A 27965-nucleotide genomic window follows, 5' to 3' on the forward strand; every position below is an offset into this window, starting at 1 on the left:
TCCATGCATAGGAATGTTGCCAGATCTTACTTGAAAAACTAGCCCTAATTAAGTGACTCTTGCATTAATCATATCTTAGACCAAGAGTACATTGCATTATAAAAATGTACTTTAAATATGTGTACTATCAGTCGAAAGTTTTTTTAATGTTTTTTTTAAGAAGTCTCTTCTGCTTACCAAGCCTGCATTTATTTGATTCAAAATACAGCAAAAACAGTAAAATTTTGAAATCTTTTAACTATTGAAAATAACTGCTTTTTAAAGTATTAATTTCTAATATATATATATATATATATATATATATATATATATATATATATATATATATATATATAATTAAATATATATAAATAAAACAATAATTATACTGACTCCAAGCTTTTGAATGATATAGTGTAAAATGTTTTTATATCAGATAAATGCTGATCTTCAGATCTATTCATCAAAGGATCCTGACAAAATCTACTCAACTGTTTTAAATATTGATAATAATAATGAATGTTTCTTGAGCAGCAAATCAGCATATTAGAATGATTTCTGAAGGATCACGTGAGACTAAAGACGAGAAATGATGCTGAAAATTTAGCTTTGATAACAGAAATAAATTACATTTTAAAATATATTCAAATAGAAAGCGGTTATTTAAATAGTAAAAATATTTCACAATATTACGTTTGCTTTATTTTTTATCAAAAAATGCATGCTTGATGAGCAAAAGAGACTTCTTTAAAAAAACATTAGGAACACTTTTGACTGATAGTGTACATTAAAATAAATATATATTAAAATATCTCACATACAGACCATCTACAGCTACTGATCATCTAAATTAAAGATTAAAATGGTCTTTTCTGTGCACACACACAAGTAAGAAATTGTATAGTATGTAACATTTAATAACAGACATTTTAGTGGCCATGCTTTATTCAACTTCATTTATAAATTTATTCCTGATATTTGACAACTGAACTGCCTTCAATGGTTGGTCATACTTGATTGTGCTATTTAGACCAAGTAACGTTACTATGAAACTTAAGTATGGGTCTGTATTCTGGAAGTAAGTTTAAATATAAAACTTTATGTAAAACACAAGTCCACGTGGATTATATTGTGCGGACATGGCAACATTGCATAGTAGCTATAATCCCATACAAATACCGTTCAATCTAAAGGTGGTCCGCGAGCCGTGATTGACGCTGCTTTCATCCAATCACAATCGCTGTTGTAAAGTCTAAGCAGTGAGCGCAGAGAAATATCCCCAGCGAACACCAATACCCGTTGTCGATACGTTAAGGGGGCGTGTCCAAAGTGAGCAATTGTCCAATCACCCGTCGATGGTGTGCCTGCAGTGCTCAGAATCCCCGCCTACGGCTTCCATTTCTGTTCTGGAACACACGAGCCCTCGCGAAGAATACACATTTGCTTTTCTGAATTTGTCTTCTAATGTAAATAGTAGTAAGTGCGACATATTGACGAAGTGAAAGCTATTTATATTTGGGTAAACAGTGTAGTTTTTTTCCCGCTGAAGGACACGTTTGAGCTCCAGAAGAAGCGAGGCGGGCTTTTATTCCCCATTTTAACTTTAGTGAGCGGCGTTTTCCGCCGTTTTTTTATTCCCTCCCCTACCCCTCTCTCTCGCTCCCCCCTGTGAGAGTCGCGGCCTGTAGTGCAGCCACGAGGCGCGTCGGACCACCGGGAATCAGGCGATGGCGGAGTTTGGTAACGGACTGGCAGAGGAATCTCTGCTGGACTCAGATCCGGGACACTCAGAACTTGAAGACCCAGGCGTCGGCGATGAAGAACCGGGATTAGACGAGGGAGAGGCCGCTATTGAAGACCCGGTGAGTGAAGGACGCATTATACTCGCTTTAACAACTAGTTTCATTTTTTAGCATAGGCTTTCACCTCCAGCGTCACCATTTAAAAGAAATCTGCGTATTTCATACGAAAAGCGAACACTTGTGTTTACGCGAAATCGGTTTTGCCAGGTCGGTTTGTCCGCCATTGTGGCTCACGCAGTGCAGTAGAATTAGTGAGTGACATGCGTGCTGCTGGCCGCCATGTTGGCGCAACATCGGTCTGGGTTCCTCTGCGCCAGATCTGTCGACCTAGCGGGGGAAAAAAATCTTCATCGCAAAAAATGCGAGACGGGAGATGTAAGAGACAGGGGCGAGGGTAGGACAGGCCGCCATTAGCCGCAGCAGTGTGGGTCCATCCGCAAAGAAGCAGACGGCTCACGGTAAACACGCCTCTTTTCTGATCAGTAATATTTGTGGCGTGCAAAAGTAAGTCGCGTTGGTAACTGCGCGGGATTGTCGTTGGCCTCTGCAATGGACTAAATCTTCATGCGACGTGTTTCACATGTTAAAAGAGACGTGAGATGCGTTTATTTTCCGATTTTGCATCGAATTAAGGAAAACTACAGAGTTGTCGGTGGGCGAAGCGCACTGTATGTAATGCACATCTGTTTCGCCGTGATCATTTTACTCGATGTGCGTTGATGAAATGTCGCTTGTGATGTATTGCATCATTTGTTTGTGATTTTTGTGATGGAGATGGTGCATTAGGGCTGGGCTGGTGCGTTTCTCTCCATGCACGTTAACATTGTAGCAGCTAGAATAGGTCATGCATTTGCATGCTGAATGCATGTCTGCTTTATTTCATCATGCAATGATCATCTGTAGTGTTTAAACAATTAGCCACCGTTGGTTGCGGATCTGATCGTTTGTAAATGCATGCTAAAGCTTGTTTTGACTGCTTGAAAGAGGCCATCACATGCATGCTGTGTTACTTTACTCGCGATCCAGTGCGACTCCCACTGCCCTGCAATGCAGCACTGCTGAAACTTGTGTGCGTGCGTGTGAACACACACCAAAAGTGTGTTCGTTCGCGCACAACAATGCGTGCACGGATGGCATCATGCTTAGGGCGTCTTGCTGACTGGACAATAATAAATGGTGCTTTGAAAGAGCTCAGTGCACAATCACGTGTGAAAGTGCATGTGCATGCTGTCTCCAGGATCACTGGTGAGAAGAATGAATGAGCATGCATTCTGGGAAAGAAATCGGCTGTGCATTTCAAAATGGGTTTAGCAGCGACACATGATATTGATGCAATATAGATCCAGTGTGGCTGCCGATGAGGGACACCACAATCAATTATGTAGTTATGCAAAATACTCATTTTTGTGGTGGGTGAAGTAAATACATGTGCATCACTTTGCCTTTTCAGGAGCTGGAGGCAATTAAAGCCCGGGTGCGAGAGATGGAGGAGGAGGCAGAGAAACTGAAGGAGCTACAGAACGAGGTGGAGAAACAGATGAATCTCAGTCCTCCACCTGGTAAGTGAGACTAAATGAATGAATGAGGGAGGGCGAACGGGCAAGTCTGAGCTCAAAGGAGAGCACTGCAGAACAGACAGTGCTGATGAATAGGACTGCATCAGAGGGAGAAGAATAACTAGCACTGGACCATTTGAGGTCAATTGAGATGTGACTAGAAACAGAACGCAACCTAGATTTCAGCTGTGAAGCTATGCAGTAAGCTTGCAGACAATGGTTTCTGTGCTAAATCACATGCTTGCATATGGTGATTGATGAGAGTGTCGGACTTGCATAGGAATACTGTGTTTTCTCTTTGCAGCTGGCCCTGTCATTATGTCCATTGAAGAGAAGATGGAAGCTGATGGGAGATCTATTTACGTTGGAAATGTACGGGCAATTATCTTATACCTACTTTTAAATGTCGCATAATATTTAATGACGTTAGAAGTGGTGCTGATTCGATTTTGACTTTCACAGGTGGATTATGGTGCGACGGCAGAGGAGTTGGAGGCGCATTTCCATGGCTGTGGTTCCGTAAACAGAGTCACCATCTTGTGTGACAAGTTTACAGGACACCCCAAAGGGTAATTCATGCATTCCTCTATTTGTTTTTCTCTCTTAACCTACAATATTCGTCTTTATTTGGGGCGTTTTATTTTCTTTGCCATTGTGCAGCATCTGTAGGGCCTTATTATTTCCGTGATGTGGAAAGTGGAAAATGCAAAATCCAGTCATAAAAATGGAATTGACTGTATAGTGTGGAATGTTAGGAATTTTCCAAATTTTGAATGAGTAGATCAAAAGTAGGTCAATCCACTTTAATCAAAAATGTGATCAGGACTAGTGTCTGAATATAAACCACAAAATGACTTTTTGAAGTCAATCCTGCATTTTTTGCGTGTGAATGAATGGCGCAGATGTGTGGTTTCGCTTACTACACATATACTCAAGTGTGTGTTACGCTCGTGATGTTTTAGCATCTGCCACCCCAATATATAAGTATATAATAATAATAATAATATATAGTATCTAATATATAAGCAATCTCTGGAACTGCTTTGAGAGTCACTTCATGAGTTTTTGTGAGCCTGGACCACAAAACTAGGCGTAAGTAGGACTTTGTAAGCAATAGTCAACAATACATTGTATGGGCTAATATTATCAATTTTTCTCTTATGCCAAAAAATCAAAGGGTATTCAGTAAGGATCACACATTTCCTATAGTAGCTATATCAAAACTTAATTTTTGATTAGTAATATGCATTGCTAAGAATTTTATTTGGACAGCTTTAAAGGTGAATTTCTTAAGTTTTTATTTTTTTTATTTTTTTGCATCCACTGATTCCAGATTTTCAAATAGTTGTATCTCGGCCCAATATAGGCCTATCCTAACAAACCATACATCAGTGGAAAGCTTATTTATTTAACCTTCTGGTGATATTTAAAAAGAATGTACCCTTTGACTGGTTTTGTGGTCCAGGCTAACATTTTACCATTTCTTTGGAGCAAAACTATCGTCATATTATATACAAACAGAAACTTTAAGATTTTTACAGTAACCCATCAGAATAAAAGTCTGGGTTAACTTAAAAGATATATTAATTGATGTAATGATAGTACTACTAGTAGTGATAAGAATTATTAAAGCATAACTTGTAAGGAACATTTACCAGAAAAAATTAAATACACACCACAGTACTTCTGGGGGAAAAAAAAAATCAGTTAGAGATGCTTTTGATTATTAAAATAAAAAGAAAACATTAAAATGGGATTCAGAAAATTTTTGGAAAGCACACAATTTGGTAAAAATGAAACTGAATTGAAGGGAAAAAACAAAACATTTAATAGTGCTGTACTTTTTTTGTTTATTTTTTTTAATGTTTTAACTTTTAATAAATTGCTGTTAAATTTTTTTTTTTATTTAGCCATTAAAGGAGAAGTCCACTTCCAAAACAAAGATTCACATATAATGTACTCACCCCCTTGTCATCCAGGATGTTCATGGCTTTTTTCAGTTGTAAAGGAATTGTTTTTTGAGGGAAAACATTTCTGCATTTTTTCTCCCTTTAATGGACTGATATGGTGCCCCGATTTTGAACTTCCAAAATGCAGTTTAAATGTGGCTTCAAACGATCCCAAATGCAATTGTAAATGATCCCAGGCGGGAAAGAATGGTCTTATCTAGCATAACGATCGGTTATTTTAATAAAAATAATACAGTTTATATACTTTTTAATGTCAAAGGCTCATCTTGTCTTACTCTGTCTGGAATGTTTTTGTTCCGGTTCATGACAGTTAGGGTGTGTCGAAAAACTCCCATCTCATGTTCTCCCTCAACTTCGACATCGTCCTATATCGCTGTTTTGTTAAGGGTGTTTGATTTTTTTTTTTTTTTTCTTGTTCACTTTGCAAAGACTGGGTCAGTACTTCTGCAGCGACGTAGAATGATTTTGAAATTATTTTTTTAAGTTGAACGAGAAAATACAATCGGAGTTTTTCGACATACTCTAACTGTCTTGAACCAAAATACTCGGGGTGAGAAAGGCAAGACGAGCATTTGAGAATAAAAAGTATTTAAATTGTATATATATATTTTTTTAATGAAAATAACCGATCATTTCGCTAGATGAGACCCTTTTTCCTCGGCTGGGATCGTTTACAACCGCATTTGAGATCGTTTGAAGCCGCATTTAAACTGTTTTCTGGAAGTTCAAAATCAGGGCACCATATCAGTCCATTAAATGGAGAAAAATGTGGAAATGTTAGGGTTTTAGACAGTTACGGTATGTCATCTAATTTTCTTGCCCAACTTCAAAATCGTCCTATTTCACTGCAGAAGTACTGACCCAGTGTTTTACAAAGTGAACATACAAAGAAGATCAAACGTCCTTTACAAAAAAAAGGCAAAACAGCGATGTAGGACGATTTTGTAGTTAAAGAAGAAAACAAGATAGGAGTTTTTGACATATCCTAACTGTACTGACCTGGATTACACAGACTGTGCATGTGCATTGCATCGCAGAGACAGGCCAAGACTAGCATTTGAGGTTAAAAAGTATAAAATTGTCAATTTGTTTTGAAAATAACCAAAAATAACTGATCTTTTTGAATGGCCACTCAGTATCCATAGGCACATTTCGGTTATTAGTATGGCCTTTAGTTATGTGGCATGATTTTACACTATTTATATGTGCACTTGAGACTGAGGTGTGAGATTGTTCTTCAGCTTTTGTGCTATTCTGGTGCACAGTATTTTCAAGCTGCTCCCATTAATAATTTGCCACATTGCATGGGGTAACTTCTGATGCAGTGCTTTAATCACAACTTTGAACACAGTGTTCTGTTCATATCTTAATGCATTTTTAATAATACGAATATTTCGTTTTTTGATGCATGCATATGTGTATATATTTGCTTACAACAATAAATAATTCATAGCGGTTTGAGTGTATGATGCCTTCCTGTTCTTTTTAATTGACCTCACCTACCCTCATTTGATCAATTGCCCTCTTCACGTTTCAGGTTTGCATATATAGAGTTCGCAGACAAGGAGTCTGTTAGGACAGCCATGGCACTGGATGAGTCTTTATTCAGAGGAAGGCAGATTAAGGTGAGATGAGGCATTACAAGCTTGATAACTGTGTTTTAAATATATCAAATATATTTGAAAATATCAAAGCTAATTTTTCAGCATCATTGGTACAGTCTTCAGTGTCACATGATCCTTCAGAATATTAGAATGATTTCTGAAGGATCATGTGACTGGAGTAACGATGCTAAAAATTCACCTTTAAAATCACAGGAATAAATTACATTTTAAATTATATTCAGTCATGGAAAGCAATTATTTTAAATAGAAATAACGTTTAAATTTTTTTTTTTTTTTTTTTTTTGCTGTACTTCGGATCAAATAAATGCAGGCTTGGTGGGTTGAGGAGAAAAAAAAAAAAAAAAAAATCATACTGTTCAAAAACTTTGTCTAGTAGAGTGTTTGATTCTTTTAGGAGTCTTTTAAAATTTTAATCACAAATTTCTGTTTATACAGGTTGGGGCCAAGAGAACAAATCGCCCTGGCATTAGCACCACAGACCGCGGTTTCCCTCGGGCCCGCTTCCGCTCACGGGGAGGAAACTTCTCGTCCCGGGCGCGCTACTACAGTGGCTACACACCCCCCAGAGGCAGAGGACGGGCCTTCAGGTGAGCTGAGTGCCAACCTTGCACGTTTGATAGTGACACACACAGGCTCCATCCTGACAGAGAGTGCCGCTGTGAAAGTGTGTGCACGCACTGGGGTGGGGGGACAGGGGACAGTCCAAAATAAGTGTTTGTAAATGTCAGTGCTTATTTTCTTTCCCTTTTTTGTTCAGATAAGTTTTACTTGTTACCTTTTTCTGTTCTGATCTGTAATTGTATAACAGTCTACATCTGTATGTATGCATGCATGCTTGCTTCTGGGTGTGAGGAGAGAAGGAACTGCACCACTCTTACTTGTAGTCTGCACTCTCTGTACAAACCCCTGTGTGTCGTCATGTTAAAAGGAAAACTGAGGAAGAAAAACCATTAAACACACATGCACAGCCATCGTCATCATCGCTGTCCATTTCCCTCCTGCAGTGTAAGATTCTGAGCATGGAATGAGCCTTCGCACTCACCAGAGGTGTGGAAGTCAATCTGCTTCCCACTATGAAGGTGCATTGTGTCTCAAAACAAAGTAATTTTTAAACAGGCCTGTGGTTCTCTTCTTGTTTTGGGACACAATCCAAATCCTGTTAAGCCCTCTGGATAAATTTAGCACTCAATTTCTGTCGGGTTTAATAGTTTTGGTGATGATTTGAATATTTCCTGTTCTTTATATGTAACCCTGGACCACAAAACCAGTCTTAAGTAGCACAGGTATATTTGTAGCAGTAGCCAACAATATGGGTCAGAATAATCAGTTTTTCTTTTATGCCAAAAATCATTAGGATATTAAGTAAAGGTCATGTTCCATGACGATATTTTGTAATATACCATAAATATATCAAAACTTTATTTTTTAGTAATTGCATTGCTAAGAACTTCATTTAGACAACTTTAAATGCATTCAACCTCCGATTCTAGATTTTCAAATAATTGTATGTCAGCCAAATATTGTCCTATCCTAACAAAACGTACGTATGACCCTATGAAATCAGTTTTTTTTTTTTTTTCCCAAGTTCAGTTTTATTTAATCTTTTTCCAAGTAATTTAACCATTTAAAAAAAACATTCAGAAACATTTTCTGAACTTTTTTTTTTTTTTTTTTTTTTTATGGTTAAATTACATTGTATTAACCAAAAAGTGTCTAATTAATTAAAATTATGAAACTTAAACAATTTAACAATTTATTATTGAACAAAAATTACATGGCGCCCTATGATTTTTTTTTTTTTCTCACCTTCTGTTTTATTGTTACCAAATTTTGTTTAAGCATGTCTAATTATTTGAATGCATAAAAACAATGTAATTTGGTAAATTTTATTTTTACAGTATTTTTATAATATTTGCGCTTTTTTGGTTATCAAATGAAGACAAAATATTAATTTATTTCTTAATCAAATGAAAATTAAACACAACTTTATTTTTTGGCAAACAAAGTTACTAAAATTAAAACAAAATAAATATTGTGATTATTACTTAATAAAATAAAGTTTTAACAATTTTAGTAATAGTAGTTGCAATAGTAATATATGTCTTCAAGTTAAACCAAACTTTTGTGGTTGCTGTGAATGCCTTCGCATTTCTGTGTTTATATGATGATAGTTTTTCTCAAAAGAAATGGTGAAAATACTAACGAAGAAACTTTAGAGCAGTTCTGAAAATGTTGTTCATGTGTTCATGTCTTCATTTGGCGAGACGGCAGACGCTGAAATCTCAGCGAGCGTCACGCACACTTCAGTATGTGTGTAGTAAACAAAACCGCACGTCTGCGCCATTCGCACACAATTCCGCGTTATACAGTAAACTCTGTTTTTTATGACTGAATTCCGCAATTCTGTCCGTGTTTTCTGCATTGTGGAAATCATAGGGCCCTACATACATCAGTGGAAAGATACAGCTTTCTCAATTTCAAAAAATGAACCCTCATGACTGGTTTTGTGGTCCAGGTTCACATATTGAAAGATCTGGTAGGGTGAAAGCATATTATGAATCAGAATCTTGCGCTGCCACACTTTGACTTTTTTGTTGGAGTGGAGCTTGGATTAACGCACTGTAAAAGTTTAAGTAGGTCATTATAGATTCCATTTTATTAGACTGTAAAACAAAATCTAGGTTGAGTTTGTAGCTGATATCAAGCTCAGCTCTGATTAACTGAAGGCAAGTGTGTGTTTGACCCCAGGCAAGTTTGGTTCAGAAAAGCCCATTTTGGTTCATCTTCACCCCCTCGCATGATTAACAATATGTTCACTTCCAGAATGGAGGGTTCATTCCTGCAGCCTGATATTGACTTAGTATTCAACTGATTACACAGAGGATTCTGTGCCATACAGCCTGTTCCTGGAGGGGGTTTGTGTGAATGAAGAGCGCCTCTGGCTGCCTGAATGGATGCCCCTGCATTTATCGATGTGTATATGAGTGTGTGTGTGTGGCCCAGTCCATACGTGGAGAGCTGTGTGTCGTCGTCGACTGTAACTGTGTGTGCATGGAGGGTTCATGTCCCAAGGATCTCTCCTTTACAGAGACCACAGGAGCCGCCCCGTTCAGAGAGAGAGAAAGAGGGAGAGCGTGCTTTCACTGTCCCCTACACTGGACACTACACCATTTCTAAAGCTTGAACATAACACACACATACACACATTCTGCTGTTGGAGAATCTTCCTCAGCTTCCCTTTATATTTCTACATGGTTGCATTAATCACTACTTATCAGAAGAAGAGGGGTATACATTGCATTTCATATTATTATGTGTATACCTGAGTGCATAAGGCCCTATTACTGACACACTCACACCCCCCAAAAATTGAATTGGTGTCCGTCTTCTTAAACCAACCACAAAAAAGAACTCACCCTCTTTTTCTCTCTCTTTTCCAGGGGCCGAGGGCGAACAACATCGTGGTACTCCCCTTACTAATACCTCCCCACCCCCCTATGAAATCCCCCCTTACTATCATCCCGTATCCCTATAGAAAAGAAAAAAAGACCCCTCTCAAAAAAGGAAGAAAAAAAGAAGAAAAAAAAAGACAAAAAAAAAGAAAAAAAAAAAAAAAAGAGAAAAGCATCTCCTGGAAAGACAGACTGACTGGCCGCAGTGTGCGATTGTGTGTGCGCGTGCGTGTGAGGAGGTGTTGCGATCGCCCTGGTAAGGTACAATATGGCCGTCGGGGAGATTTGGTGGCATTTGTTTAAATTTGAGAAGATGATGATGTAATCTCAGGCTGCAGATGTGTGTCCTTTTGTCTGGCTGTGATTTTTCTCTCAGCAAACAGCCCCTCTTATATGTTTGCGCTCAACGGCAAACAGAAAAAAAATGTTAACTTTTTGTTTTTATTTTAAATGATTGTAACGTGAACATGTGAACAATTTAATAGCAAGAATGTTGTTGTTTTCACCAAGTTGTGCTATTTGAGATCATATTATCTCTATTATTTTGTCTGTGCTCTCTGGAATCCCTTTTCCCCCCCAGCGCTGGTTTCTTTCCCGTTCATCCCTCACTCGGATTACTTCCTCCACCTGTTATTCCGACAGCGGTTTAGAGTTGGGCGTTGTTGTTTTTTTACGTTTTACTGTTCTCGAATCATCTTCCACACCATGCGACTATTGTAAGATGGCATGTGCTCTGAGATCTTTCTTTTGTGTTTTAAAAGTTGTTTTTCGTCTCATGCTGCCATATGCCATTCCCGACCATCTTTTCCTGTTCCTGTGCTGCTTCTCCTGCCCCATCCCCCCCTCTCCCCCCCTTCTGTCTCTCTTGCTCTCTCTCTTTGTATATTAGACCACTTCTTGTCGTTTCAGGTTTCAGGACCAGTGGAGGCTGACTACCCCTCCTCCGGTGGCCGCGGCGCCCCCTACCGTCTCGGCGGCGTCTCTGTCTCTTTCTGCTCCCGCTATGCACACTCACCCCATCCTCTCCGTGTGGGGGGGCGGGGGAGGGGGACAGGGCGAGCACCGGCCCACAGCGGGAGGCATTTATTACAATAACAAGCGCTGAGCTTTCCCAACATGAATATACTGAGACGCACCAGGCCCATGTTAACACAGACATACAGACACGGCATACACGGCACACATCCACCACACAAGTTTATATATCGTGAAGGCAGAGCCACGATAGAGCAATGGCTGCTTAAATTGCGAGTGAGTGAGAGAGGCAGGACCGGCTTGAAGGGGAGGGTTCTTCTAGGGCCTTGTCTTTCTCAGTGCACAGTGCAGTTAGGGCACGAAGGAGCACTAACGCGTGGGCTACAGGTATCGGTTACTTGAGGGCTTCGGAGCTTTTATTTCGGGGGGAGGGAGGGGGATTTGTGTGGAGAGGGGTTTCTCGTTTCTGTTCGTTTTCTTTTTTCAGATGGGGGAGTGGGTATGGACGAAAAGAGAAAAGATGTTTTCCTTTTTTTATTTTATTTTTAACCCATGAGTCTGTAATTAGAAAAAAAATAAAAGACATTGTGTAAAAAGTACGCAAAGTGTTTTTTTGGTCTTTTTAGTCGGTCATTTTTGCTCCTTTTGTCACTTCCATGCAAGGATCCCATGGTTGTGGGAAAAATAGAAAGGTAAATTCTTAGGGCAAGGTATCATTCTTATGCCATGAATGATACAAAAAAAAAAGAAATTAAAACACAAAAGATATGTTCTGAAAAATGCCGAAAGCCAAATAATTATGCATACCCCCTTTAAAAAAAAATAATAATAATAACATTTTGCGCTGTGACAACTAATTTAGCAAATATCTATTTCTCTAAACCAAGGGTTCTCAACTTTAGAGTTTAGCTCTAACCTTGCTCAAACTCACCTGTCTGTAACTTTCTAGTGATCCTGAAGACCTTGATGAACTTCAGGTGTGTTTGATTAGGGTTGGAGATGAGTTCTGCAGGAAAATGGATCTTGCGTGCCAGAGTTGAGAACCCCTGCTCTAAATGCATACAGTGCCCTCCACTGATATTGGCCCCCTTGGTAAATATGAGCAAAGGTGGCTTTGGAAATAAATATGCATCGTTTATCTTTTTGGTCTTTCATTAAAAAAAATTGCTAAATTCTAGCCTTTCATTGAAGTGAAAAAACTGAAGCTGGGGGGAAATCTCATTATGAAATAAATATTCTCCAATGCATGTTAGCCACAATTATTGGCACCCCTAGAAGTTCTTGGAAGCCTGTTTCCACCACTGAATATAGAATAAAAGTAATTGCGACTTTTTATCTCACAATTCTGACTTTATTCTCAGAATTGCATGATTAAAAATGTGCAATTTTGACTTTATTTCTCAGAATTGCGTGATATAAACAATTTCGAGAAATAAAGTGAGAAATCTGACTTTTTTTTTTTTTTTTTTTTTTTTTTTTTTTTTTTTTCCAGCTGTGGGTTTGTATGTTGCAGTTCTGACCTTTCTCAGAAATGCGAGAGAAACTCACAATTCTGAGAAAATATAATCCCCCCCCCCTCAAAATTGGACTTTTTAACTCAGAATTGCAAGTTTATATCTCACAATTGCCCATTATAAAGTCACAATTCTGAGAAAAAAAGTCACAATTGCGAGATATAAACTCACACTTTTTTTCTCAAAATTGCGAGTTTGTCTTGCAATTTTGACTGTATAACTTGGAATTGCCAGTTTATATCATGTAATTCTTAGAAAGAAAAGTCAAAATTGTGAGTTTTATCTTGGAATTCTGACTTTAAAATCCAAGTGTGCTAAGTGTTTATCTGGTCTTTTCAGTCGGTCATTTTTGCTCCATTTGTCACATCCATGCAAGGATCCCATGGTTTTGGGAAAAATAGGAAGGTATCATTCTTATACCATGAATGATACAAAAAATAAATAAATAAAACACAGAAGATATGTTCTGAAAAAGGACAAAAGCCAGATAATTATGCATACTCCCTTTAAACAAACAAACAAACAAAAAAAAATTAACATTTTGTGCTGTGACAACTAATTTAGCAAATATCTATTTCTCTAAACCAAGGGTTCTCAGCTTTAGAGTTTAGCTCTAACCTTGATCAAACTCACCTGTCTGTAACTTTCCAGTGATCCTGAAGACCTTGATGAACTTCAGGTGCGTTTGATTAGGGTTGGAGATGAACTCTGCAAGAAAATGGATCTTGCGGGCCAGCGTTGAGAACCGCTGCTCTAAACGCATACAGTGCCCTCCACTAATATTGGCCCCCTTGGTAAATATGAGCAAAGGTGGCTGTGGACATAAATCTGCATCGTTTATCTTTTTGGTCTTTCATTCAAAAAAAACGCTAAATTCTAGCCTTTCATTGAAGTGAAACAATTGAAGCTGGGGGGAAATCTCATTATGAAATAAATGTTCTCCAATGCATATTGGCCACAAATATTGGTCCCCCTAGAAGTTCTTATAAGTAAAATATCTAATATAAGTATGGAAGCCTGTTTCCACCACTGACAAAAGTAATTGCAACTTTTTATCTCACAATTTTGACTTTTTTTCTAAAAATTACACAATATAAATTGACAATTGCAAGTTATAACGGCAAAATTGCAAGACAAACTCACAATTTTGAGAAATAAAGTGTTTATATCTCACAATTCTGACTTTTTCTCAGAATTACATGATAAAAAAAAGTGCAATTTTGACTTTATTTCTCAGAATTGCATGATATAAACAATTTCTAGAAAGTAAAAAATTTTACCTTTTTTGTTCTCGCAGCTGTGGGTTTGTATGTTGCAATTCTGACCTTTCTCAGAAATGTGATAGAAACTCTCAATTCTGAGAAAATATCAGTTCCCTTCCCCCCCTCAAAATTGGACTTTTTAACTCAGAATTGCAAGTTTATATCTCACAATTGCCCGTTATAAAATTGCAGTTCTGAGAAAAAAAAAGTCACAATTACGAGATATAAACTCACACTTTATTTCTCAAAATTGTGAGTTTGTCTTGCAATTTTGACTTTATAACTTGGAATTGCCAGTTTATATCATGTAATTCTTAGAAAAAAAGTCAAAATTGTGAGTTTTATCTTGCAATTCTGACTTTATAATTCGTAACTGTGAGTTTATATCATAATTCTGATGAAAAAAAGGTTAGAATTGCGAGTTTGCATCACACAATTCAGAGAAAAACTCAGAATTGTGAGATAAAAAGTCTCAACTACCTTTTTTTGAAATGTTTTATTTAGTGGTGGAAATGGGCTTCCATAATGATGTAATATTCCCATTCATATTTAAAAAAATTTTAGCACACCAGGATGACTTGAGCATGGAATTGACCAGCCGTGACTTCCTGTTCCACAGGATTATACAGTAGTCAACATTTGAAGTGGAACAAAACCTTTCATCAAAGTTGTCCTAAAACCAAAACAAAACCCGTTGTTGTCTTAGAGCAACTCTGATGAATTTTTTTGATCCACTTCAAATGTTGACTACTGTAAATATGAGGAACACAAAGACCGAATTCCCTTAATCATCCATCAAAGATGTAAAAATAGCTAAAACATTAAAACCATTTCCACCATCAGGGCAATAATTAAAGAAGTTCCATTCATCTAGTGTATCTGTATCGTCTTAATGCACGGTGAGGAGAAGAGTTTGACTAGCCAAAGACTCTCCAAGCAGCTGGAGAATTGCAGAGATTAGTTGAGACTTGGGGTCAGAAAGCCTAAAATACCAGACAGCCCCTATGTCATGATGTTGTTCGAGAGAGTTTCAAGAGAAATCCTCCTTCCTCATCCAAAAATAAACTCCAGCATATTCAGTTGTCAGAAATGACCAGAAATTAAAACGGGATTGGCTTCTATGGTCAGATCAAACGAAAAAAGCTTTTTGGCAGCAAAGCCATCAGATGGGATGCACCAGATGGGTTTGTTGCAAACAGGGATAAAGAGTACCCCATGTCCACGGTTAAATATACTGTTGTATCTTTAATGTTGGAGGTTGATTTTTCTGCCAGAGGTCCTGGACATCTTGTTTAGATATATGGCATCATAGATTTTATTAAATACCAACAGAGAAAAATCTAAACCTGACTGTCTCTGTAAGAGATTTTATAATGGATCGTGGGTGGGATGATCCTAAACAAAAATCAAAATCAACACAAAAATATCTCCCTAAGCACAAAATGAAGCCTCTGCCATGGCTGTCCCAGTTCCCTCATCTGATGCAAGTAGAAACTGAGTGGGGTGAACTGAAGAGAAGAAGCACCAACATGGAGCTGGAAATCTGAAGGATCTAGAGAGATTCTGTATGAGGGAACGGTCTCTGATCTCTCATCAGGTGTTCTCCAAACTTATCAGGCATTATAGGAGAAAAACATATCTTGGGAAAAGGACGTTGCAATAACTGAATCTGTGAAAAAAACATTTATTTCATAATGATATTTCCCCCCACCTTCTGTTCTACTTCAATGAAAGGTTAGAGTTTTGTGATTTTTTGTAATGAAAGATCAAAAGGATAAACAATGCAGATTTATTTTCACAGCTGCCTTTGCTCATATTTACCAAGGGTGCCAATATTAATATAAGGCATTGTATGGCCTGATATGTTCCTTTTTCTCAAAATGTATCTGTAAGCTTTGAAGTGTTAGACTTAGACTGAGACACTGTCCGTTATCAATAAACATCAAACTTTGAACAAATCCTATGCAAAAAACAGTTCTGTGATCTCCTGATTTTGAGGTCATCCCTCAACTGTACTTTAAAACCTGTATACTGGAGTTTTAACATATAAATAGATTTGTATTTTTTCTGGCTTGCCACAGGTAACCATGCTTCATCTTAAAAGGAATATACTTAAAAAAACAAAAACAAAAAAACAAGCAAAAATTACATGGAATCCATGGGTTGATTAGGTTTGCCGCATTTAGTATTACAACCTTGTGATCCAAATGGGACGAAAATCATTAAAAAACACCAAATACAATCAAAATGGATATAACAGATGTAGACTCTGCATGGGAAAAAATAATATTTTAATCTGACTAAATTATGATCATTTTATTTTGTCAATTTATTTCAACATTAATAATCTAGAATTGAAGTACTTGAAGCATGAGCAAAATAGATCCAATTAAATGATTAAATATTAAATGACGAGTGAACCCATATTAAAGGTATAGTTCACCCAAAACTGAAAATTCTGTTATTGATTACTCACCCTCATGTTGTTCCAAACCCATAAGACCTTTGTTCATCTTTGGAACATGAAGCTTTGCATGCAAAGAAAACAAAAATAGCAACTTTATTCAATTTCAAACATTAAGGTTGAACCACTGATGTCACATTTTAACAATGTCTTTACTACCTTTCAAGGCCTTAAACATGGTTCGTTGCTGTCTATGCAGGGTCAGATAGCTCTCAGATTTCATCAAAAATATCTTAATTTGTGTTGAGAATATGAACTCAGTGTTTGGAACAACATGAAGGCGAGTAATTAATGACAGAATTTTAATTTTTGGGTGAACTATTCCTTTAAAATCCTCATGACTACCACTTTTACAAGAATGTTTTACCACTAAATACACTTCAGCGAAAAATTAGGCATGCCACTCAGTCACCTTTTTTTTATTAGAAACCTAATGCATATGCAAATCAAGATTGGCACCGCGATTAACCTTTTTAGATAAGGCTCCACGTTTTTGTTCATGAAAGAAAAAAAGGTCCCAAGGAAAGATTAATTTCAAGGAAAGAAATGCATCTTAAACTCTCCTTGGCATCAGTGGTTTACTTGCGCTTCCTGAAAACTGAAAAGATAAAACATCTGTTAATACACAACACTGGGCATTTGTATTTTTGAAAGTACTCACATAACAAAACAAATGCTTACTTTTCTTTTTGCCTTTCTTGATAATTTTCTTCTTTTTCTTGGGTTTTGAATGATCAATACCCTATTAAAAGAGAAAATGCACTCAAATAAAATGCATTCATTTTTTTTGGTAGATTTTTTTTTCTATTACAGGAATACATATACAAAAACTGTCACTACAATGGTAACGGGAACTTCTTACACATACATAATACCCATGATGCCATGGGCCAGCTCACCTGTGCTTCTCCCCCTGTTAGAGCGGTGATGTCACTGAATCGTGTGATGTTACCAAGCTGTGATGTCATTCCCACTATTCCTCTTTTCCTCTTCGCACGTGGCGTGCTGAGACGCACCATCATGGACTCCTCATACTTTTTCCTTTTATGAAATAATTTCCATAAATTATTAGGCGAAAAAAAATTACCAAGTGCTTATGTACTGAATAATCTACTGGATTTACTGTAATCTACAACTTCAAACTCGAATATCTAGAATAAAGCAATTCCATAAACTTATGTACCTGTTTAGCTCCTCTCTGCTTTCCCGTTCAGTCTGGAAGTCTCTGCGGTCTCTGATCTCTTCAGGAGCGTCGCTGTATTGCTGCTGGAGCTCCTGGATCAGAGAGCTGCGGAGTGCCGCTTTCTTCTGTTTGTCAATCCGCTCCTTTTGCCGGTCTGCGTCTGTCATGTCTCCATCTATGCATGGACAGGGAGGGTTTGGGATGAGTATTAACTATTAATACAATTATATATTTCAACATCCAAATACTAAAGTGAAATAACCAAAGTTAACTGCTGCAAAATCAGAAGACTTACCATAATGCATTGGAGCAATTCGAGGAGGTACATATTTTCTGCCGGTTGAGGGCTCTTTTACCCCCTTTGATTTTCCTTCTTCATTCTCATCATCTGAATTCTCAGATTCACTCAGCTATGTGTGAAAGAAAAGCAGCATTTTTAGGTAAACTGTATACACTTTAAGAATGAAAACCAGAATGTATTAAAAATACATCTGAGGTCAAAAGGTTACATACACCTTGCAGAACTTGCTAAATGTTAATTATTTTACCAAAATAAGAGGGATCATAGAAAATGAATGCTATTTTTTATTTAGTACTGACCTGAATAAGATATTTCACTAAAAAGATGTTGCATAGTTGAATTTATAAAAATGACTGCATTCAAAAGTTTACATACGCTTTATTCTTAATACCGTGTTGTTACCTGAATGATCCACAGCTGTGTTTTTTTGTTTAGTGATAGTTGTTCATGAGTCCCTTGTTTGCCCTGCACAGATAAACTTCCTGCTGTTGTTCATAAAAACCCTTTAGGTCCCACAGATTCTTTGGTTTTTCAGCATTTTTGTGTATTTTAACCCTTTCCAACAAGGACTATGATTTTGAGATCTATCTTTTCACAGTGAGGACAACTGAGAGACTCATATGCAACTGTTACAGAAGGTTCAAATGCTCACTGATGCTCCAGAAGGAAAACGATGGATTAAGAACCAGGGGATGAAAACTTTTGAACCAAATGAAGATGTGTACATTTTTCTTATTTTGCCTAAATATCATATATGTTTTTAATTTAGTGCTGCCCTTCAAAAGCTACAGAAGATGCTTACATGTTTCCCAAAAGACAAAATAAGTTAAATTTAGCCTGATCTTCAAATTCCAAAAGTTTTAACCCCCCAGTTATTAATGCATCGTGTTTTTTTTTTTTTTTTGCCGCATCAGTGAGCGTTTGAAACTTCTGTAATAGTTGCACATGAGTCTCTCATGTTGTCCTCAGTGTGAAAAGATGGATCTCAAAATCATACAGTCATTGTTGGAAATGGTTCAAATACACAAAAATGCTGAAAAACCAAAGAATTTGTGGGACCTGAAAGATTTTTCTGAAGAACTGCAGGCAGTTTAACTGTTCGGGACAAACAAGGGACTCAAGAACAACTCATGATCATTCAGATGAGAACACAGTATTAAGAATCAAACATATGTAACTGTTGAACTGGGTCATTTTTATAAATTCAACTATTATTTTCTCTTGTAGACTATATGTAAACAAATTTTATGTGAAATATCTTATTCAGGTCAGTACTAAATTAAAAATAACATGCATTTTGTATGATCCCTCTTACTTTGGTAAAATAATTAACATTTTTGCAGATTCTGTAAGGTTTATGTAAACTTTTGACCTCAACTTTATGAACAAAATTAAATATTTTCATTACAAGAAACATTTACTGAATTTTGCTTTACGCATATAGACACATACGTACACTATTAATATGTGTTATATTACATAACAAGGACATTACCTTGCTGACCAGATTCTGAGGGTTAGGACGAAAGTGTAGAGGGTCATTCTCAGCTGGAAGAAACACCAACAATCAAGTCAGTAAACTTGTTGATGAGTGTTTTGAATGTGCGCAATCAGTTGACAAAAAGTGTAATAATGAAAGACTTACCAAGGCTGCCCGTTACTGCCGTCCGCACTAATTTATCAATCTGATATTTCAGCTTTTGATCTAGTGGACGCATCTTCTCCAAAACCTATACAACAAAATAATCTCCTTAAGCATAGGCATTTAAAGGAACCTGCTGTGACAAGGTGTATACTGATTTATAACTGATGCGACCTGATTCGTACATTTAATCAAATATACATTATGTATGAAGTCAGAAATAACAATGGCAAGGTTTATTTCTAAAATACTGCAGCTAAAATAAAGTTAAAGAGATAGTTCACCTAAAAATGAAAATTCTGCCTCATGTTGTTCCAAACCCGTAAGACCTTTGTTCATCTTCGGAACACAAATTAAGATATTTTTTTATGAAATCCGAGAGCTTTCTGACCCTGCATAGACAGCAACACAACTGACATGTTCAAGGCCAAGAAAGGTAGTAAGGACATCATTAAAATAGTCTAGAGAACGTGCGACAAAGTTCACATTCTTGTAGCTTCATAAAATTACGGTTGTCACATGGACTATTTTAACAATGTCCTTACTACCTTTCTGGGCCTTGAATGTGTCAGCTGCGTTGCTGTCTATGAAGGGTCACAAAGCTCTCGGATTTAATCAAAAATATCCTAATTTGTGTTCTGAAGATGAACTAAGGTCTTACAGGTTTGAAACGACATGAGAGTGAGTAATTAATGACAGAATTTTCATTTTTTGGTGAACTATCCCTTTAAATTTACTTAAACATGTATTATATTGTATTATGGTACTAATATATTTGATGCCAGAATAGCCAGTACTTTAAAGAGTGAGAACTTGTTTACTTAAAGAATAAACTGATTAAACTGAGGAATGAATTACAGGAATAATACCCCCAAAAATCTACTCCAAAATTAATTTCTGAATGTGTTTTGTGCCTTGAAGTTTGCGTCGTACCGTCCTAATGGTGACCAGCCTGTGGATGGCGCTGTTGTCCTTCAGACTTTCTCCTTCTGTCTTTAAACTGATCAAATGAGTGATGTCTTGAAGGTAAAACAATAACAGATGATATCTCAAGTCGAGAAAAGACAAACCCTAGAGCCAAAAGAAGAGAAATGTCATACATTTGTTTGATTATTGTGACTGTATTTATTATATATATTATGTAAACGATATCATGAAAGTAATTTTACCTTAGAAGTCTGATAGGCTTTCTCTCTGACTTTCTTTATTAGGTCCCGGATATGACTTGTTACTGAAGCAACCTAAAAACAACACCGTTTCAATCACCATCACTTCTTGTCGTATCTTTGTATTATACATATGTTATGATGTGCTAAATCATCTAAAGCAAAATATTCAGGTTCTGTGACACTACAAACCTGTTCTGTGAGACTGTTGAGTAGATGCACAGCAGTAGGGAGGTCGTTGTGTATAATATTCTGCAAAAGACAACTACATCAGTTTAGTATTTGGCAAAGAATACAAATCATAAAGGCTATCAGGATAGCCAATGTACACCTTCACCATATCTGGTCATTTACCCGCGAAATAATACACAATTCCAAGTCAACATGTTAAAAACACGATCATATATCAGTTCCATCGCGACACATCTATGTTTAGGTTCTATTAAGGACAAATTTATTTAGTTAAAGAACAACTCACGTTTCCAACTGTGGTGGCCGCCATCTTGAATTAACCAAGTTGATACGGATGCCACGTAGGTTCAAAACTCACAGCACGCAATTTAAAAAAAAAAAAGATGTCTTTAGGCAAAAGTCAACATGTTTGACAGAACTATTTTGTGCTGAAATATGCTTGAATTATTATGTAGACTATTCTATTATTATATAGTGTATTACATACACAAAGGTAACTTAAAAGGACGGAAAACGCCTATGTTTGAGACAAAGTCAAACCAAAACATACATAAAGTAAGTACGACATACATCAAAATATACCAAAAATTAAAAAAATGAACACTATTGTTTTGCTTACCATTCCTGCTAGAATTCTTAACCCTGCCTACGGTGTTTCATTTTTCTTGTTGGTTTTAGGCTAATATGTTTATGGTTTTCCCTGGTGAAAAAAACAGCATATGCTGGTAGGTAGGTTTTGATGCTGGTTTAAGCTGGTTTATGCTGGTCCTTAGCTGGTTTTTGCTGGTCAAGGACCAGCATAAACCAGCAAAGGACCAGCATAAACCAGCTAAGGACCCGCATAAACCAGCAAAGGAGCAGTATAAACCAGCTAAGGACCAGCATAAACCAGCTAAGGACCAGCATAAACCAGCAAAGGACCAGCATAAACCAGCAAAGGACCAGCATAAACCAGCAAAGGAGCAGCATGAACCAGCTAAGGACCAGCATAAACCAGCTATGGACCAGCATAAACCAGCTAAGGACCAGCATAAACCAGCTAAGGACCAGCATAAACCAGCTAAGGACCAGCATAAACCAGCAAAGGACCAGCATAAACCAGCAAAGGAGCAGCATAAACCAGCAAAGGACCAGCATAAACCAGCTAAGGACCAGCATAAACCAGCTAAGGACCAGCATAAACCAGCAAAGGACCAGCATAAACCAGCAAAGGACCAGCATAAACCAGCAAAGGACCAGCATAAACCAGCTAAGGACCAGCATAAACCAGCTAAGGACCAGCATAAACCAGCTAAGGACCAGCATAAACCAGCTAAGGACCAGCATAAACCAGCTAAGGACCAGCATAAACCAGCTAAGGACCAGCATAAACCAGCAAAGGACCAGCATAAACCAGCTAAGGACCAGCATAAACCAGCAAAGGACCAGCATAAACCAGCAAAGGACCAGCATAAACCAGCAAAGGACCAGCATAAACCAGCTAAGGACCAGCATAAACCAGCAAAGGACCAGCATAAACCAGCAAAGGAACCAGCAGCATAAACCAGCAAAGGACCAGCATAAACCAGCTAAGGACCAGCATAAACCAGCAAAGGACCAGCATAAACCAGCTAAGGACCAGCATAAACCAGCAAAGGACCAGCATAAACCAGCTAAGGACCAGCATAAACCAGCAAAGGACCAGCATAAACCAGCTAAGGACCAGCATAAACCAGCTAAGGACCAGCATAAACCAGCAAAGGACCAGCATAAACCAGCTAAGGACCAGCATAAACCAGCAAAGGACCAGCATAAACCAGCAAAGGACCAGCATAAACCAGCAAAGGACCAGCATAAACCAGCAAAGGACCAGCATAAACCAGCTAAGGACCAGCATAAACCAGCAAAGGACCAGCATAAACCAGCAAAGGACCAGCATAAACCAGCAAAGGACCAGCATAAACCAGCTAAGGACCAGCATAAACCAGCTAAGGACCAGCATAAACCAGCAAAGGACCAGCATAAACCAGCTAAGGACCAGCATAAACCAGCAAAGGACCAGCATAAACCAGCAAAGGACCAGCTTAAACCAGCTAAGGACCAGCTTAAACCAGCAAAGGACCACCTTAAACCACCACCAAAACCTACCTAACCAGCATTCCAGTATCAAAACATACCTACCAGCATAAGCTGTTTTTTTCACCGGGGTTAGAGGGTTTTGGGGGCATTTTCAGCTGGTAACTAACCAAACAACCTTAAATATAAATACAGCAGGGTCATATTGCACATATCTATTTGTCTGCTGTTAATTCACAATTTTAAATTTGTGACTTTTCTTAAACTTTCTGCAGTTTTGCCATTCACCAGAAGATGGCGGATGACTCCATATTACATCTCCCAACATCCGCGCGTCCGCGGGTAAAGAGTGAATTACACCAGTGATGAATGTGAGTACAACAAAAAGTAAACTGCCCGTTGCATAAAAGGTCTAGATTAGTCTTAAAAGTTAGTCATCTATTTTTTTCTTTAAAACTGGTCATATTTTTTAAATGTAGTTGCATGAAAACATGGATTAGTCTCAGCTGAATCAGCAAAAAGTAAGACTGGTTACCCATTGGCTAATTGCAAGCTGGTCAGGCTAGTTTTTTAAGACAAGATCTTAACACAGAGACTAGTTTATGCATGCCCAGATAGTTATTTAGCTCAAATAACTATAACTGCATTAAAATATGCAGATAAAGATAATGGGGTTTGTTCTTAAAGGAGAAGTCCACTTCCAAAACAAAGATTCACAGATAATGTACTCACCCCCTTGTCATCCAAGATGTTCATGTCTTTCTTGCTTCAGTCGTAAAGAAATTATGTTTTTTGAGGAAAACATTTCAGGATTTTTCTCCACATAATGGACTGATATGGTGCCCCGAGTTTGAACTTCCAAAATGCAGTTTAAATGACTTTAAACGATCCCAAATGCGGTTGTAAACGATCCCAGCCGAGGAAGAAGGGTCTTATCTAGCATAACGATCGGTTATTTACATTAAAAAAATACAATTTAAATACTTTTTAATCACAAAGGCTTGTCTGATCTTGCTCTTCCTGAACTCTGTGTATTCTGACTCAAGACAGTTAGGGTATGTCGAAAAACTCCAATCATATTTTCTCCCTCAACTTCAAAAATCATTTCAAAATCATCCTACATTGCTGCAGAAGTACAGACCCCAGTCTTTGCAAAGTGAACATGCAAAGAAGATCAAACACCTTTAACAAAAACAGCGATATTGGACAATTTTGAAGTAGAGGGAGAACATGAGATGGGAGTTTTTATACCCTAACTGTCATGAACCGTAAAAAACAGTCCAGGCAGAGTAAGACAAGATGAGCATTTGACATTAAAAACATATAAACTGTATTATTTTTATGAAAATAACCGAATGTTACGCTAGATAAGACCCTTCTTTCTCGACTGGAATCGTTTACAACCACATTTGAGATCATTTGAAGCCGCATTTAAACTGCATTTTGGAAGTTCAAAATCGAGGCACCATATCAGTCCATTATATGGAGAAAAATGCTGAAATGTTTTCCTCAAAAAACAATTTCTTTACGACCGAAGAAAGAAAGACATGAACATCTCGGATTACAAAGGGCTGAGCACATTTGAGATCCATCTTTTCACCCTGAGGACAACTGAGGGACTCATATGCAACTATTACAGAAAGTTCAAATGCTCACTGATGCTCCAGAAGGAAAAAACAATGCATTAAGAACCTGGGTGAAAACTTTTGAACAGACTTTTTGTTCTGGAAGTGGACTTCTCCTTTAAATTCTCAAATAATTACTTGAAACAAAGGTACACTTATGATGTAGATATTTTTGAAATCAGTATGATCAACTTTTTGTCTTTGGAAAGAAAATTTGGATTTAAAATACAACAAATCTTATAAATCACACTTGAAATATTGTTAAAATTGTAGTTGTTAAATTTCCTAATAAAATATAAAAAAATATACACTGCCCTCCAAAAGTTTGAAAACACCCCTGGCAAAGTGTGGTTTTGGACGATATCAGCATAAATCCTTATCATTTTTTGGTGCAAATACATTAAAGTAACTTGACGTTATCATTGAAGACCAGCAATAATAATTTTCATTTTAAATACATAATAATGGCAATATATACATGTCAAAAAACAATTTCTTTACGACCGAAGAAAGAAAGACATGAACATCTCGGATTACAAAGGGCTGAGCACATTTGAGATCCATCTTTTCACCCTGAGGACAACTGAGGGACTCATATGCAACTATTACAGAAAGTTCAAATGCTCACTGATGCTCCAGAAGGAAAAAACAATGCATTAAGAACCTGGGTGAAAACTTTTGAACAGACTTTTTGTTCTGGAAGTGGACTTCTCCTTTAAATTCTCAAATAATTACTTGAAACAAAGGTACACTTATGATGTAGATATTTTAAAATTAACATTGCATTTCTTGTCTTCAAATTGTCATTCTGTCTGTCAGATATATAATTTTAATATATGTAATTTATTATTCATTTTTTTTAATAATTAAAGAGAGAGAAGCACATTGAATGATGAATGTATGTATAATGTGAGTATATAATAATAATATGTGTGTGTATAGATGTAGATAGGCCCCATCATTTTGAGGTCAATGTGTTCAGTGGTATCCCTGGTGAAAAGACCAGCATATGCTGGTACGTATGTTTTGATGCTGGGATGCTGGTTAGGTAGGTTTTGATGCTGGTTTAAGCTGGTCCTTTGCTGGTTTATGCTGGTCCTTTGCTGGTTTATGCTGGTCCTTTGCTGGTTCATGCTGGTCCTTGACCAGCAACATGACCAGCATAAACCAGCATCAAAACCTACCTAACCAGCATTCCAGCATCAAAACATACCTACCAGCATATGTTGTTTTTTTCACCAGGGATGAACAATCTGTGTGTAACTTTAAGGAATGTCACTATCAAACACCATTTTTTCTAAACACTTAGTTATTCCATTAAATTTAGTTTTTATATTGTGTACATCTGTTCAGAACAGTGCTAGCTAACCATGTGGTGATAAGCATCTTTGAGCTAGGTTTAAAAGTATCTAAAATTATCACTACCGAAACTGCCACGACCAAAACATTTGGTGGAGTTTCAGTAGTGATATCTTTGTTTTTTACTGGGTGTTATCCCATAAAATTGTAACTACCATAACAGCCACAAGTGAAACATTCCTCATTGTTTCAGTGGTGACAAAAGGGAACACAATCATTTAATTGAGGGAAATAATAAAAACATATTAAAGCATTTTAGTATGTTGGTTAAAATTGTGTAATGTGATGCGGTCGCTGCCAAAGCATTACTGTCACTATCAAAAATGTGCAGTCACTGCTGAAACACGGGATGTTGTGTCAAAATAAAGTATACTGAAGATATTATGATGGTGTTTGGTTCAATGTATATTCAAACTAATGAATCCTTAAATTTGAAATCAGTATGATCAACTTTTTGTCTTTGGAAAGAAAATTTGGATTTAAAATACAACAAATCTTATAAATCACACTTGAAATATTGTTAAAATTGTAGTTGTTAAATTTCCTAATAAAATATAAAAAAATATACACTGCCCTCCAAAAGTTTGAAAACACCCCTGGCAAAGTGTGGTTTTGGACGATATCAGCATAAATCCTTATCATTTTTTGGTGCAAATACATTAAAGTAACTTGACGTTATCATTGAAGACCAGCAATAATAATTTTCATTTTAAATACATAATAATGGCAATATATACATGTCAAAGTCAGACAAGACCCTTTCCCAGCTGTGATGCCTGGTTACTGGTTTAAACTTGGCCCAGGTTTTTAAAAGATGTTTGGGTCAGCACACCTTAATAGCTTCAACAACTGATTGCCAGTTAAGTTTAGAATACAATGAATTTAGGCCCAGATTATGCAGAGCTGTAATAGCTGCTGTTAATAAAATTGACATTTTGATGAATCGAAAATGTATGTTTTTTCTATGTATAAAGTGTTTATGTAATAAAATATGTTTTCGTAGTTTGTGTTGTCCCTTATCAGTGCAAAATTATCACAAATTAAAAAGGATTCATGCCAATATTGTCCAAAACCCCACTTTTCTAGGGCGTTTCCAAACTTTTGGAGGGCACTGTATATTTACAAGGAAAATGTAAGCAAAATCTTAATAGGTCAATGTAACCTTTCTTATTAAATTATATATAACTGTGTTTCAGTAGTGACAAATTTGGGGAGAGGACAAATATTCCAAAACTTTCTGAAAATACAACAGGAGAATTAACTGCACAATTACTAGAAATGTGTACCTTGCATATTATATAATTTGCATACATACAAAATTTGTGGAAAAAGACATTTTTTAAGACATTTCCAACTCTAGCTTTGAACCAATTCTGTAGAATGGCTTATATGGAGTATATAGTGGACAACTGACAGTGGAAAATGGCAATTTTTCCAAATTTTAAACCATTGTCTAGTCAGTATAAAGGAAAAATTTTAGCCTGGCTTGATAACAAGGCCAAAATAAGGTAATTCTGAAAATGTAACTGTAATAAACATGTTTGAAGATATTATAATCCACTTTATTCAAAATAAAATGGTTATTTCTTTACAAATCCTTTCTCCTAATAGAAGAATCTGTAACATTTTAGATTGGGGAGCATCCCCACCTAAAAATCACCTAAAAGTTTTCCCTCAGTGAACTTCTAATTTGCTGCTTATTTTTAGTTAGTAGTTGTTGTAGTAGTTATGTTTAGTTATTGGTTAGGGTTAAAGGATATATATGGCTTTGTAGAATAAGGTATTAATATTTGCTTAATAATAGTAATTGCTAAATAAACAGTCAATATCCTAGTAATATGCA

At 36.9% G+C, this 27965-nt stretch overlaps 2 protein-coding genes across 5 annotated transcripts; one reads left to right on the plus strand and one right to left on the minus strand.

Moving 5' to 3' along the window:
* The first annotated feature begins 1363 nt into the window (after nt 1–1363).
* pabpn1 (poly(A) binding protein, nuclear 1) lies at nt 1364–11958 on the plus strand. 4 transcript variants are annotated; one of them, XM_051098272.1, is made up of 7 exons: nt 1364–1841; nt 3232–3340; nt 3642–3709; nt 3800–3906; nt 6845–6932; nt 7368–7519; nt 11294–11958. In XM_051098272.1, exons 1-7 carry the CDS (start codon nt 1707–1709, stop codon nt 11487–11489), a joined length of 855 nt encoding a protein of 284 aa, XP_050954229.1. In that variant the 5' UTR covers nt 1364–1706; the 3' UTR covers nt 11490–11958. The 4 variants fall into 4 exon arrangements, with proteins under 4 accessions (XP_050954229.1, XP_050954230.1, XP_050954232.1 ...); XM_051098273.1 differs by lacking the exon at nt 11294–11958 and adding an exon at nt 10373–10556 and having other exon boundaries at nt 1365–1841; XM_051098275.1 differs by lacking the exon at nt 1364–1841 and adding an exon at nt 2076–2239.
* A 4705-nt stretch (nt 11959–16663) lies between these two features.
* ngdn (neuroguidin, EIF4E binding protein) lies at nt 16664–21458 on the minus strand. Its single transcript, XM_051098805.1, has 11 exons — nt 21370–21458; nt 21084–21143; nt 20895–20966; nt 20659–20796; nt 19729–19813; nt 19579–19631; nt 18078–18192; nt 17783–17957; nt 17499–17640; nt 17281–17341; nt 16664–17197 (listed from the first exon to the last, which is right to left on the minus strand). The coding sequence occupies exons 1-11, from the start codon at nt 21391–21393 to the stop codon at nt 17178–17180; spliced, it is 945 nt and encodes a 314-aa protein (XP_050954762.1). The 5' UTR covers nt 21394–21458; the 3' UTR covers nt 16664–17177.
* Nucleotides 21459–27965: the final 6507 nt, after the last annotated feature.

Source organism: Labeo rohita, chromosome 24, assembly GCF_022985175.1.
Source record: "Labeo rohita strain BAU-BD-2019 chromosome 24, IGBB_LRoh.1.0, whole genome shotgun sequence".
Taxonomy (NCBI): Eukaryota; Metazoa; Chordata; class Actinopteri; order Cypriniformes; family Cyprinidae; genus Labeo; species Labeo rohita.